At 32.1% G+C, this 15378-nt stretch overlaps 1 protein-coding gene and 1 long non-coding RNA gene across 5 annotated transcripts; one reads left to right on the top strand and one right to left on the bottom strand.

The window, feature by feature from the left end:
- Positions 1 to 2365: 2365 nt before the first annotated feature.
- On the bottom strand, positions 2366 to 8573 carry LOC102662745 (uncharacterized). 4 transcript variants are annotated; one of them, XR_005891390.1, is made up of 6 exons: positions 8310 to 8573; positions 7044 to 7111; positions 6741 to 6873; positions 5999 to 6073; positions 4544 to 4619; positions 3905 to 4123 (listed from the first exon to the last, which is right to left on the bottom strand). It is a non-coding gene; the product is annotated as an uncharacterized lncRNA (long non-coding RNA). The 4 variants fall into 4 exon arrangements; XR_414277.3 differs by having other exon boundaries at positions 2366 to 4123; positions 4544 to 6073; positions 7044 to 8573; XR_005891391.1 differs by lacking the exon at positions 4544 to 4619 and having other exon boundaries at positions 6741 to 7111.
- Positions 8574 to 13802: 5229 nt separating this feature from the next.
- Positions 13803 to 14900, top strand: LOC102662885 (protein PHYTOCHROME KINASE SUBSTRATE 4). Its single transcript, XM_006579776.2, has one exon. The coding sequence runs from the start codon at positions 13803 to 13805 to the stop codon at positions 14898 to 14900; it is 1098 nt and encodes a 365-aa protein (XP_006579839.1).
- The last annotated feature ends 478 nt before the right edge of the window (positions 14901 to 15378 follow it).

Genomic DNA, 15378 nt, shown 5'->3' with positions numbered 1-15378 from the left:
TACACTAGAGGGGAGGTTAATTACATTTTAGCCACATAAAAACTGAAGAAGGATATTTAAAAAAGAAAGAATCATCAAGGATTAAGTCATAAATCAGGACCAGTTTTGTTGGTCACCTTCCATAAAATAGACATACTTGAAAACATTAAGTTTTAGACAAGTTATATCAGTTGTTAAGATTATGATCGCTTACTCATTATTAATTTAATTTGGTCAAGCTTTGATGATTGATAGATCTGTTTCTTGTAACATTTTAAATTTGATTATAGATTATAGTCAAAACAATATGAACTAAAAAAATTTATATAAATATAAATGTTTTTTCAATGAACACCCTTGGAGTTGGGAACTTGGGATTGTGTTAAAGTAAAATTTCTAGTTGGGTGTGTATCATTTGGCCTTTTAGGCATTAATTGTATAGATTATAGAAAGTCTGGTGTCACAACTGACGGCGTTCCAGAAAATTAAATGCAAGTCTCTACAGAATATTGAATCAAAAACCCAGTAAATCATTCAAGGGTTTGTAGAGGGTTCATGTGATTGAGTCCTCTGTTGAGTTGAGACAATAGCATCATGGAATTACCCTAAACTTCGCATTCAAAAATGCGTTTTTGTGCATGAAGATATTTAATGAATGAATTTCATGCTATTCTTCAACTAAGTGTCTGTCAAAAGTTTTGCAACTAAATAATGTTTAATGTTGTATTCCTTGGTTAATTATAATTAAATGTATATAGCAGCCATGTAATCTCCACCACGCTGACCCCGACAAGTGAGAAAGAAGCTGAAATGGACTCTGGTGAATGGAAACTACTGATAAACTGTTACTGAACAAATGGTCTTTTAAGCAGAAAGGTAGAGGAAGAGGTTCTGTTGTGAGATCCAGAGCCAGAAATTTTGAATTAGCTTAATGCTGCCTTTCTGAATTTCCCTGTAATGTCCATCAGTCTTACCTGAGAATTTGCACAAGACATTGACTGAATCGTTCCATTGTTTCTGGTTTAGTCCATTATATGATGATTTCATGGTTTTGACTAGTTATGCTTGATTTGCTAAGTACTATTGAGAAGGGAAAAGAAAAACATTGTTTTCAAGATTTTAAACATGTGAGTATCAAGTTACAAGCTAGCAACAACCTTACCATTTTGTCAAAGCTAGTATGTCATTCACATTTTATTACCGTTGAGATGTCACTCTTGCGATAAAATTTAACTCATGAAAAACTATCATTGAGGGAACAAAGATCACCAGATTAATCGTCAAGTGTAGAAGACTCTTATGATCGAAGTCATGGAGAAGTGTTTCAACTGGGCACACAACTTGATATTGAGAACCATATGCGTAATATATTTTTCCCGATTTTCGGCAAAGTTTCGGGGACGAAACTTCTTTTAAGGGGGGTGGAATTGTAACATCTCATTTTTTCGTAAATAGATTTAAAAAGCTTTTTAGTAAAAATAAATAAATAAATAAATAAATATAGAGAAAATAATAGGCTGAGTACCTAGGTATAAATAGTTATGTTAAGTCAGGTGCTTCTTCTTCACCTCATTTTCGTTTTTCTCTTTTCTCATCTCAAAACCCTCTCTTTTTCTCGCAGACCACCAAACTTGTCTCATAAAAATGACGATCTCGGACTTATTCACCGTTGGATCGTCGTGAAATTTAAGCATCAGGTTTGAAACCCAATTCCGAGCATTCTTACCGTTGGGAATTTTGATATCATGTCTGAGATGAGAGAAATACCCTTCGCATTGTAGTCTTTTCCTTTCCCGTAGAAACCCAGAGTTGTCTCGGTAAAACTATGATCCCGGTTTCTGTAACAGTTGAATTGTCATGAATTTTTTATATGTTGTTCACGATCCAATTCTGCATACCTCGACCGTTTGGATTTGCAAAAACATATCTGTGGAGGGAGAAATATGCATCACACAAAGAAGTACGGAATGGAGGTTTCAATCTCTTCTCTTTCTCTCTAACGTTTGGAAACTCTAACAGAGCAATCAGAGGAAAAATTGAGGAATCTTAGAAAATTGCTAGAGATACCGCTATCGCTGTCAAAAGACACATGAGCCCGCTTAGAGGTAAGGGATGAGTTATTCACAATTGGGGATTAGTGAAAATATGTGTAGAGATCCTTAGAGGGTCAAATTGAGATTTATTTTTGTGATGTTTTATTATATTGAAATTCTTCTTGTATGATTATCTGAAATTATGTGAGGGATTTTTACTCCCCGTGGATTGAGAAATATTCTTGTATAATTTGTTTGTGCTTTGAATAATATTAGTGTAATAAATAGTTATATTAAAATTATGAAATTATGATTGGAATTGTGCATAAGTGATAAATTGAATATATGATGAATTGTAGAATAACATATTACTTTGATATTATAATATTGTTATGGAGATTGAATATAAGTGCAAAGTTGAATGTGTTAAATTATGAGATACACGTAAATATAGGATGGTTGATTGTGACATTAATTGTGTTGTGAGCTGTGAATTATATAATAACCCGACCAGTGTTTATATTGAGAAAAATGTTTATGCCCAATGTTAAAGAAAAAGTGTAGGTTCCTAGTTAGAAACCAGTGGTAAATTGTAGTGCAATATGTTGTATGTATTTAAAACACAAGTGTGAGGTTGTGGGTATTGTATAATTCATGAGCAATGTCTATAAATGAAATATGTGATGAATTGTGGAATGACATGTTATTTTGAAATCACAGTGTTTTTATTGAGATTGAGTAAAAGTGTAAAGTAAAACATGTGTTGAATTGTGAGATACGTGAAAACATGTGATGGTGGATTGTGACATTATAAGATGTAAAATTGTGAATGAGTTTTGGTTGTGAATAAGTGCGTGATTAACTCTTGATGTGACATTATTTGTGTTGTAAGCTATGAATTGTACAATAACCCGACGAGTGTTATCTTGAGAAAAGTGTTAATGCGCAGTGTTAAAGAGAAAGTGTAGGTTTCTTATTTAGGAACCAGTTTTAAATTGTAGCACAATATGTTGTACATGTTTCAAACACGAGTGTGATGTCGTGGGTATTGTATAATTCATGAGTAGTGTCTGTGTGCTAAAATGATTTTAGGGGTTGGACCTGAATCAGGAGGGAGAGGCCCTGACGGACTCTTCGGAGTGTAGGCCTTGGGGGTCACCAAGTTTGGGCGCTCCTTTAAGCCTATGTTGGTCCCATATGGTTGGAGAATTCTCGCAAAACATCCTGGCCCTGACTGGTCTCCCTATGATCTTACTTAGTGAGAGTGACCTGACAAACCCATTGTGTGGTGTCTTGTTATGTACTCCTAAGCGCCCCTGGGTGGTTTTTCACTGACATGGTACCACATTGAATATAGGTTTGAGTCTTAGCATAACTGTTGCATACGCTTGCTAATTGTTTATTATGAAATTGATGTGCTATCGTGTCTTGATCGGAGTGTGTGATTCTTGTGTAATGTGATTGATGATTGAAAGGTAAATTTTGAATGACAAAGTGGTGGAATTATGTGAGTTATATTTAAGTGAGTTTTATTTTGTTTATGTGATATGTATATCTAGTTGTCTTATTTCTCTATTAGTTAGGAATGTGATAGCTCACTCTCTGTGTGTTGTTTGTGTTTGGATCTTGTGATGATCTTGAACCTTATGTTCGGGGGAGCAGATGGCTAGGTGAAGTGTTTTAAGGAACCTTGTGCTAAAGGACGTCGGGACACAATGCTCTGATAGGATGTGACAATGGGACATAAGTTTTTATATTAATTGCATGATGTTAGTCTATTTTATTTTATCTCACTGATTTAACAAAATATTTTTGTAAATTTTGACGGCCTTATTTTGAGCCGTATATGTTTTAATAAGTTTTAACTAATAATAGTGAAGTGAATGTGAACCTTTTACCCCTATGAATTTGGTTACCGATATTTTTATATATTTTATTTATTTATACATATGTCGGGATAGAGGGTGTCACAGCACCAATGTAGAAAGCACTGCTTTCTACATCGTTGTTGGCGTAAGCACGACTTCATTTGTCACGTGTTCTACGACGGTCCTTTTACGACCGATGTAGAAAGCTTTGTTAACTGCAGCAGCACTAGATGATATCCCCACCTGTGATATTTACAATACAAATAGAATAGCATTAAAAATGTTGCCTCCTCCCAACGCCATCCATGGTATCGCCAAAGTACAGTTCAAATCATGCAACTAAAAAAAGATGATGCACATAAACAAAGCCAAGTCATGAGAAAAGGTAAGCCCATTGACAAACTGATAATATCTTTTCAGGTGAACTTACCAGTAAACCTTCTTGCAAAACAAGAAGCTTAGGAGAGGTATGCCCATTGACAGAAAATTAACATTTTTTCTTTAACTATTATAATTTCATATTAGAAAAAAAAGAGTAGAAAATAAGAGGTCTCCACCTCTCAAAACAGCAAAGAAAACTTCATTTTAGAAGTTAGGAGATGGTGTCAAACTTAACTAACATATAGAAGATAGCTAAAAAAACAAAAAAAAGGAACAACATACCTCGAGATTAATCAAGAGCATGTGGGAAGTAGTAGTTGGAAACAAATTACGCGATAATGATCACCCCGCATGCAATCTTAATTACATATGACAAAAGACAAATTCAGAAGTATGCATCCAAACCTTAATCACCCAATGCATGTTGATATTTATTCTAGATAAATTAAAAGAATTTCCCAATGTGCTAGCTAAATTGTAATAGTTAATTAACTATATACTTTTTTCTATTTGTACATTATATGAGTTTATGAAATGACAATTGATTACTGGTATTTAGTAATTAACTTTCAGAATCTCATTTAATTTTTACGGGTTTGTAATTTTGATTTTGGCACTAATCTAAAATAAATTATTTGATATTAATTATTTGAAGCAAAGATACAAGTGCTATAATTAAAATTATTGAAAGTAATTTGGCAGGCATAAATATTATCATAAAGTGACAATATTTTCTTATATTTTTACAGATTTTAACTCAAATATTTGTTGGTTTTTTTTTTGTTTCTATATTAATTTCTTCTGAAGCAGTGCCATTCTCATACTCTATTCTGCCAAAGTATGAGATACCTATTGTCCATTGGGCTTAACCACACATGCCACAATTGTTGTGATTCTACATATAACTATGTTAAAGAGGGTTCAAGCTCCGGGGTTGTTCATTTTGGAAGAGGTTAAGCAAAACCTGAAGATCCCTTTCACTTACCACTGGAAGAAGTCAATATATCAGTACACTTAGGAATTACTAAAGCAGTAAAACTTTTGCCACAAAACTTAAGCCAATGATTATTAGGTCTGTTTAGAAGTAGACTTGTTTTATTTTTACCCATTTAATAAAGTGAAAATAAGCATGCTTACACATAGTAGTAGTTTTCATTATTTCATGTACTAACTCTACAAAACAGGAAATAAAGTGAAAATATAAATTGTTTTCTCAAATTTCATAGTATGCTAGAAGAGGGTTTCATGAAGGGCAGGCAAGCCACCTTGTGAATGTAAGCAAATATGTATCAGCAATATTAGCAGCAGGAGCTTAAGTGGCAGCATTCAAAGATGGGAGTGTAGGATGTCTTTGTGTTAAATACTGATAACGTCAAGTGCAGCAACTATGTATTGAGTTGTAACTTGGGTAATTAAAATCCTCAACATCCTTATCCTCTCATTCTAATATCTCTCATAATAGTGATAGAAAGAGTTCAAAAATTGTTATAGATCAATCCAATTCAGCCTCAACACAATGTCACAGTATGCATCATATATTAAGAAAATACCAACCAAGCATACATCATAGCAATAAAGGCACAAGGTACCAGAAGTTCATGTTTTATGATTATCCTCCGAGCTATAGGGGTACACTGTTTGATTATTTCATGCCATAAGCAATAAAATGAGACAACATGCAAGTTACATTATTTGATGGTACATGCCAACGTAGTAATAAAATGAAATGAGGATTACCCAATTGCTCCCTCGTGGTATAGTCGTGCTTGTTCTTCCTGACTCCCTTCATCAATTGACCACCAACCTAATAATCTGATTGCATGAATTGCCAGAATTTAGATGTGGTTGCAGCATAGTACATGCATAAGATCACAACTTCTCTTTTTGAAAACTTTGACCCAAATTAGATATTGGATTTGCATCTAAAGTCATAGTAGTGGAAAAAATAATAACAGATAAAAATCAGATTTCTCCTTGTACGTTTGGGTTTGAAGGAAACCTTGGGTAGTGGGTACACAACAAATACATACATTGAATTTGTGAAACAAACCAATAAGAACATCCAGTTTTTCTGCATATTCTACATGAAAGGTCCCAAATTAAAAAATGCACATAATACATTGTATGTATCCAACAATTCTCCTAGGATTAGACATGATATCACTATGCAACCTCATGGACTCAAATAACAGAGCTGCTTTGATCCAAATTTTACTGAAAATAGATTATAAAATAGAATGCAATAATGAAGGATTTATTTAATTTGAGAAAAAAGAACAGAGGGAAAGGAGGTTTATATCACATGTGCCACTCATTTGTTGATTGTTAAATTTAGTTATAAATTGGAAAGGAGATCAGAATTAAGTGATAACAAAATAAAGCTCAGGGGAACAGAATGACAAATGAAATCAAACCAAACCACTCTGTTTAAATCTAAAGTTTTCCCTAACAATAATAACAATAAAAGAAAATTCATTACCTAGAACCATGATGCAAGAACCCAAAGCAATCATGAGCTCTTGAAGAAAATATAAAATATATTCCTCCACCAACTCCACTTCGTAGCAGTAAAAGTGAAAGAGAATCACCTTGATTAATGCCTAACATGCAATCTGCAAATCCTTCAATTAGCTGATTACTTAATTCAATTGACTATTGTATGTATAATGAGACTAGATACCTAACAGTAAAAGTGTATAACAATATACTAGTGACAAGCATTTCCAAAACAATGCATAAACAAACATTATATGAAGTGAATATTTGGTAGATAATTTCCTACCGCTGGTTCAAAATTGTCAGACCATTTGTATCATGCAATAAATAAATATCTTCAATTACACACAACACCTGAATGAAATTGTGAAATTAAAAGAAACTATTAAAAAGAGAAAGGAAAATATGGTAAACAATTGAAGCCAAAAATAAATGGAAAAACAATTGTCAAAGAATCAAAAGAAAGAGATGAAGTTTCTAACAAATAAATGGAAGTAATGAATCCTGTGTTCCCTGTTCTCTTATAGCAAAATACTACAGCAGCAATGGACATACACTTTGTGTTTTTCATTATTTCCCCAAATAAGACATACAACTTAATACATACAACTTAATAGAATATCCTTAATATAAAAGTTCCTTATTTCTCAAAATCTAAAAAGTTACCTTTTTGTTGCATCCTACAGCAAAATCAATGGTTGTGCTAAGTAACCCATCAATACCACTAGCCCCCCTGTTAGCTGCTACCCTCACCAATCAGGTTAATTGGTAGGTCTGAGTTTAATAGCTTCCAGGCAAAGTGAAAGCTAACTCTCTTAAAAGCTTAACTTATATCAAAGACCTTAATGAGAGGGCACCAAGGATGAAACTCTTTGCAACTGGATCAAGAGACTTTTATACCATGTGAACGACCAACTCTCTTAAAAGCTTAACTTATATGTTTTTATAAGTAAACAAAACTCAAAGGGAACATCTACAACTTATTTTAACACACATTACATACAATAAGCTTTGAATGCACCTACTTTTCAACCTAATAAGTACTAATTAAACCTGATATTTTTGAACCTTATGAACTCTTAATTGCATTATTGCAATGCACACCATACACAAAGACTAATAAGCCAGAACAAGATCCAACTTTTTTCAATACTGAGGATCAAAGCTATATGATGTTGTCAGTCCCCTCATCAAACAGGTATAAGCCTAAGTTAAATAAAATTAAGTCCAACTAATTAGTATTTTAACAAGTTCTCCAAGAGTCATATATGTTTGCGCAGATTGTTGGTTGAATCTCATCAAAAGGGAATCTAGACTTTTAGTCTCCAATAAAGATTAAATATTTCGTAGACAGAACGGATGCCTCGTTGCATTTACACAGTTCCATCATACTTCTAACCCTAATCGAGTGCTAGTTTCTTTGAAATGCAGTAAGCTATATGGTTGCGCAAAGAACAGGGGTGCAGATACAACCAAATTCAAAGAAGGGCACCACAAAGCCCTTTTACCTTAGAGACTATGTATAAGAAAGAAAGGGAGAAAGGAACATGACCTGGAAGCTGACCCACGACAGTGATGGAGAATGGTCGACGACAATGATGGAAAATGACCCACGACAATGATGGAGAATGGTTGATGACAATGATGAAACTGCTGGCGTGCTTCACGACGACACTGCTGGTGTGCTTCACGATGACAACCAACTTACAAAGACAAAGCTTAAGGGCACAAAAGTACTTAGGTAGTGCAGGCTAGCTAGACTGCGAGAGTACACGAAGGAAAGATTAAATTTACCAACATACAAAGACAGTGCTTATAAAACCCATCGTTGGGTAATCCAGTTCAATGACGGTGCCTATTAAACGCGTCGTTGTAATTGGAAAATGACGTCATTTTCGGTAAAAACGTCGTTGAAATAAAGCGCATATTTACTAAAATGTCATTGCTTGTTAAACAACCACATTTTTCGGACCACCGTCCTTAAAAGCGCGTCATAGAATCAAGAGTTTGTAGTATGAATGAGCTTTAAGTTTGAAGTCATTAGTTAGTATTCACATCAATGTTTGACACCCTTGGATGCTGGAAGCACGTGGCAACCAAGAAAATTCTGAATGCAATTTTGAATAGAAAGATTGTTGCATTAAAGTCTGTTTTCATTTAAATATATCTATCTAATTATTTTCTCTATTCATCATTTGTTAGATTATTAATGAATGTAAGTATAAATAATAAATGATGAAAAAAATTATTAAAACAAAATTTCAAATTTTCATTTCAAATCTTAATAAAATTGGGTTTAAGTTAACATAAAAAAAATCAAATTTTCAATTATATTTTTTATCTGTTACAGTCCATTAAAAAAAAGTATAGGTCTTGACTCCTTTTGTACTAAAGCCTTTTTTAGATAAACTTTTGTATAAATATTTATAGAAAAGAAAATAAAATGGTAAAATAAATTGAGTTTCTCGTATAAGCTAGAAGAGAAAAAATTTATAATAATTAAATACGTAAATTAATTTTAATATATGAAAGAAACTCTGCTTATTTTACCTTTTTGTTTCCTTTTATTATAAGTATTAAAAAAAAGGTTTACCCAGAACTTTATTAATCTCACTTCTAAAATAACGCCATACATAAGAAGAGGAAAGGATAATTCATGATCACGAAAAATACTTGTGCATTATTTTCCTGGTTTTGTGGTTGACCGAGTATGATAACGCATTATGCACATTTTCAGTAACCATGCACTTGCAATTTCATCAAGACCAAATTCTTACAAGCTGTGTACAATAACTTCCTTACCTAACCACCAAAAAAAAAAAATCACTACCTTACCTAACAAACCATGCAGAATATGTCACATGTATTAAAACAAACCGCACGGGGGACATAAATACTGCCAAAGAGAAATCAGCAAATTAAAGATACTATACAAGATGATGCAATTCTCGTATAAGAAATTTTCATATGCTGTCATACCACGTACGTCATATATACACTATTTGATACACATAAAACATTTAGGCAATTAATGGCACCACAAAAAACATTGGCTTGAAAACAAGGAATTGTACAATTATATGCACACAATGAGCATCCAATTATCTTGGATAAGAAAGCATTATCCCTTTCTAACTGGATAACCACGAAGAAAGAAGACACAACTAGACATGTTCAATTATAAAACGAAAAAACAAAACATGACCAGTGCAAAAGGCACATTGCATTTGTGCGGATAGGAGTACTGGGTAAAAAAAAATATATATTATTTGGAAATTTCTGTGGAGATAGACTATCTCGTTTGCTGTCCTAAATTTGGAGATTCTTATTACATAAAGATGGAGGCGAGGAAAAAATATATGATACACATACAATTTGAATAAGTTGTAGAATAATTTATACAACATCATATTTTATGTATCTTTCCTTGATTTTATCATTTATTATAATTTAAATTCAATTTTTTTCTATTCATCTTTCTTAGTTGTATATTTTATCGTACAAGTATCATTTTTTTTTTAAAGAATAGCCTTGAATAATTTGGAGATGAGGATCATAATCCTTCCCACAACATTTTTAAATATTTGGAAAGTAATAGTATTTTATATTTTTATGGATAGGATAAATGCTTGTTTTATATAATTAAAATTAAATTTTTTAATAATAAATATATTTCAATATATAAATTATTTTGTACTCAATGAATAATTTAAATTGTAATATGAATTTATTTTTAACTGTTGACATATTCTTTTAAAAAATTATTTAATTTCAATTTAAAGATAAAGATAAAATATGGTAGATTAAAAAGAATAAATTATATCATCGGGTGCATAAATCAACTGACATGATATCATTTCAGCTTAACCAATAGTCTCAACTTTTAAATACGTAGTTACGTTAAATACTAAAAAAATAACTTTATTTCTCATACTAGTCCTACCATTTTTAAATGATAAAAGAAATTAATTAAGACAATTTGAAATGATTGAGAGAGAATTTCTTTTGGCTGGTTAGAGAAATAGTGTATGAAATATACAACCAAAGGAGAGAAAAAATAATTAAAACATTATAAATGTCCTTTGTATAAGAACCAATGATGATATTTTATTCTTTTAATTATAAGAAACATACAACCTTTTTAAATGTATCAATTGCTAAGTTCTTTTTATAACCTTGATTTATTGTGAAAATTATTAATAAAATATCACTCATTTTTTATGAAAGCTTATGCAGTTAATGAATTATTAACAACATAACTCATTTTCATTGGTTAAAAAAACGTATTCATTTGATTATGGGTAGAGTTATTATAACTAACCAACACTAAAACCAATTAACTTTATGGGTATTTTTGGAATAAAATGTAAATTTATGTCAATTTTAATTAGATTTAACAATTTTATTTATCTTAATAAATTAAATATTTATTTTTTATATATAAAATCGGAGGTAGTATAAAAGTAGATAACAAAATAAGCTATTTATCTATCTTATTTTGGTATAAATCACATATATCTTTCATTGAAAATAATATTATTCGAGTCGAATAAAACTACCTTAATCATCAAAGTTCTCCCTTCAAGTATTTAATTTAGCTACATATCTATAACTTGAACCTGAAACTTATCGTAAAGCTGGAAAAATCACAATATATTGGATTCACGTGTTTGGTGGTAGTTATTTATCTATCTATGACTCTTTATTCTTTTTCTCAATATAATTTAATACATTTTTATATTAAATATTTCATTATAATCTTAGCAAATAATAAATTTCTAAAATTAAGAACTAAATAACATAACCATATCTTGAAGACTATGCTTAAGTCAATGCCACTAATATTGTTTACATCTACCTAAGCAAGAGTTACAAGTTTGGTTTCTGTTTTATTTTATATCATAGTCTTTTATGTAAAAAAAAAAATCAGAATATGCGAAATATGGCTATATAGCTAACAATAATTTTGAGTATTAATATAATAATATCTAGTATTATTAATACGATGAGAATCAAGTTATTTCAAGAATAACTTTAATTCATCTTAATTTTTTTTAAATATAATGGTTAAAATTAATTACTTATTATAATTAATAAATTTAAAAAAAACAAATCTTAAAGTTGAGAAATAATTCTAAAAAAACTAACTCTTAAAATAAGTTCATCCTTTTTTGTTAATATTACTATACGCATGCATTATCTGTTTTAAAATTTATGTACATCACAACTTTGTAATACATGAACAGTAACATTGATTTGTATAAACTATAAACCGAGCGATAATTCCTCAAAGAAAAAGACGTGATGAGTAATAGGTTAATGTGTTGTAAAATCTGATAGAAAAGAATGTAGACAAAATCCTTCTCCGAGGGCAAAAGCAAAATCCAGACCACCTAAACAAGAAACATACATGAAATGTCTAGAGGCAGGCAATGAAACAATGCCATGTTAGCTACAAGGTTAGTGGTGACCTACCACTTTCACTGCCTCCAAATCAATCCACCTCTTACGATACAACAATTGATGGGGTTTTTAACCCATAAAGACACTTCTTTGTGATCTGATTTCTCATGAGTTGAGACCCACCTTCCTAGTGCCAAATGAAATTAATGGACCCTCACATATATTCACTTTGCACTCTTTGATTTTTCTATTTTCAATCAAAATGAACCAGTAACATGATATAATACAATTATAATTTTATCTCTTAAATATATGATTATAAGTTTGATCTTTATCTATATATATAAATATCTGTTAAAATATATATATTTTTTTAAATTTTAGTATCTCAAAAAATAATTATTATCTTTTGATCTAAGAATACCTAATTAAAAAAATAAAAATGCAACCTCACGTCAGTGCCACCAAAGTTATCAGGCAGCCATATGAAGATAAAACTCCCTTGGAAATTGAAAAGGAAAAGTGATGAATGGTCACATCTCGAGTTTTGGATATAAACAAAAGTTGTTCAAGGACTGTTTGGGTATTTCGAATAGTGACATTCAGTTTGGTAGTAATGATTTCATTCTTTGCTAGCATACTATTAGTAAAATCAGAGCGTGTCAAGAAATTATAAGACTTCAAACAAAATTTATATCTGATCAATTTTTAATTTGGACTCAGGTTTTGTAAAATATTGAATGATACAAATGATTTTGATAAAACGATCTAGGTGTGTTTTGCAATTATTCATTTATTTTTAAGACTTTTTTCCACTCTATAGATACTTTGAGAAAGTGTTGAGGCATAGCATAAGTTGGGAATTTTCTTGGTCTGCATAAGTGTGGAATTCGTTTCATTGAAGATGGGTGAAGTTCTATTTTAGTTTTAGGCAAATTATTATTGAACAATCATATATTATCAGTAAGATTACTTTAAATCCTAGAACAGTGAATCCATACTTAGCATGGTCAATAATAAAAAAAAAAGCTACCCTATTCATAAATAAATAAATCAGAACACAAAGATGTGTCCACTTCAGAACAAATTTTATATAAGTATAAATAATACCTAAAGTGATTATTAATTTGTAGATGATCATGTTGAGTAAATTTGTTAACATTTATATAGTTTAAAAAATGCATAGCTAAAGTGATCGTTAATTAATTAATGGTATAAAAATATTTGTACCAACAATAATAAGATAAAATTGATTAAAAAAATTTCAACCATTACCTTTACTCGTACTAGAAAAATTCTCAATCATCCGTTGCACTTATGCATACACAACCTATACGTGAAACTTTCCTTTCTTACTTTTACTGCTTTCTTATTGGTGACAGGACAGGTTATTACCTAGTCCTAAAAACACACCCACTCAATCACACAAATATATATGTGGGCAAGGAATTTCAGAGTCAGTACTTCCAATGTTTAGTTTCATCCTCTCATCTTTTTCCATCAACACATTGAATTAACCCCCCCCCCCCCCCCCCCCCATCATTAAAATCCAAAGTCACCCACCTTTAAAGATAGAAATGCATCTTTTTCTTCTCCTCATCTCACACCTGATCGACCAAACAAATCTCAACCACACCATGCCATGAAGTCTAATGAACTTAGAGCTGTAGACCATGATCCTATTACCTCTGAGCTTAGCACTTTTGGTGCACACAAGTACTTTAACCAAGGGACCATCAATGACACCAACATCCAAAAAGTGACCATCAACAGCAACAGCAGAGTCTCTCCCCTGCTCAACATGGACACAGAACAAAAACACAATCAAGAGCAAGGTGACATCACAAAATGGTCATTCTCCCATTCTTCTTCATCATCAGTTGGTGGTATTGGTAATGGTAACCACAACAACAACAACTACAATGCTCATTCATTCCATGTTGCAACTCCAACACCACCACCCTCTTCTTCCAAATCCACTTTAAACAACAAAGCTGGTTTGTTATTGCATCACCCTCAAACAAGTAAAATATCAGTTAAGCCTCCTCAAACCTCCTCCAATCTCACAAAGAAACTCAAAACATCCTTGTCAAAACCCATTTGGCTTTTGAGAAGAAAATGCCCCTGTAAAGATAAAAAGTCAGTGCAAGTCAAAGTAAACATAAACACAAACAAAAACAAAAATAGAAACACCCCCAAACCCCGAACTCCACCCCCACAACCCAAAACCCTCTCACACAACCAAATCCACAAAGATTCCTTGAATCACAAGGCACCACCACCACCACCATCATCCAACAAGAAAGTGAAGGCTCAAAGGTTGTTCCAATTCCAACCATCCATGAACCAACTTAGAAAGACCTCAAGTGAAGGCTTCACTTTCCCTTTGTTCTTGGCAACAAACTCCACCAACCCCACAAAACCTCATCATCAGGTTCATCTCAACGTGGTTCATGAAGAAGAGGACGCAACCCCACGTGAGTCCTTGCACATGTTCCAACCTCCAAGCCCCCCCAAGTCACGTGCCATGGATGATGATGCAGCTAGTGATGCAAGTTCTGATCTTTTTGAGATTGAAAGCTTCTCCACTCAAACTACTACACTTCCATACCCCATTATCACACCCTCCATTGCTCGGTGCCATGAATCCACCGATCACGAGTTCTTCTTCGCCAACGACTCCGGCAGCAGCCTGTGGCGGCGGCGACTGAGGGATACGGAGGTGCTGCCACCACTTTAAGGTTAAACATCAAGTCAACTTATACAGAAGTTACTATAGGCTGAAGAGCTTCTTCTTATGAATACCTTTAATGTCTCAATTCTCTAAGTGTGAATGTTAATTTCTTCTTTTTGAGCTTGTTAAAATAGATTCTTTTTAATCTGTTTTAATAAACTTTGGAGTCTAATTTGTGGATAAATTCTCACTGAATGAAAGCTTGTTAAAAGTGTTTGATAGTTATTTTATCTGAATGTACCATAAATTACTATCGAATTGTGATTGCCTTGGGAATAAGATCGAAAAACACTCTAAGGAGACCCAACAGTGTTTGTGGTTTGTGTAATTTGATTTCATCTGATTTTAAGGTAAAAAGAAAAAATATTCGAAATTAATCCAAATACCTCGTAATGAAACTTGGAGTACAATTTGAACAGATTTCGGGAGTTTAATTTTTATGTAAAAACATTTTGGGCACTCTACCAATTAAATAATTATTATA

This window comes from Glycine max, chromosome 5 (assembly GCF_000004515.6).
Source record: "Glycine max cultivar Williams 82 chromosome 5, Glycine_max_v4.0, whole genome shotgun sequence".
Classification (NCBI taxonomy): domain Eukaryota; kingdom Viridiplantae; phylum Streptophyta; class Magnoliopsida; order Fabales; family Fabaceae; genus Glycine; species Glycine max.
Note: the sequence above shows the minus strand (reverse complement) of the source record. Positions and strands in the feature narration are given on the sequence as shown.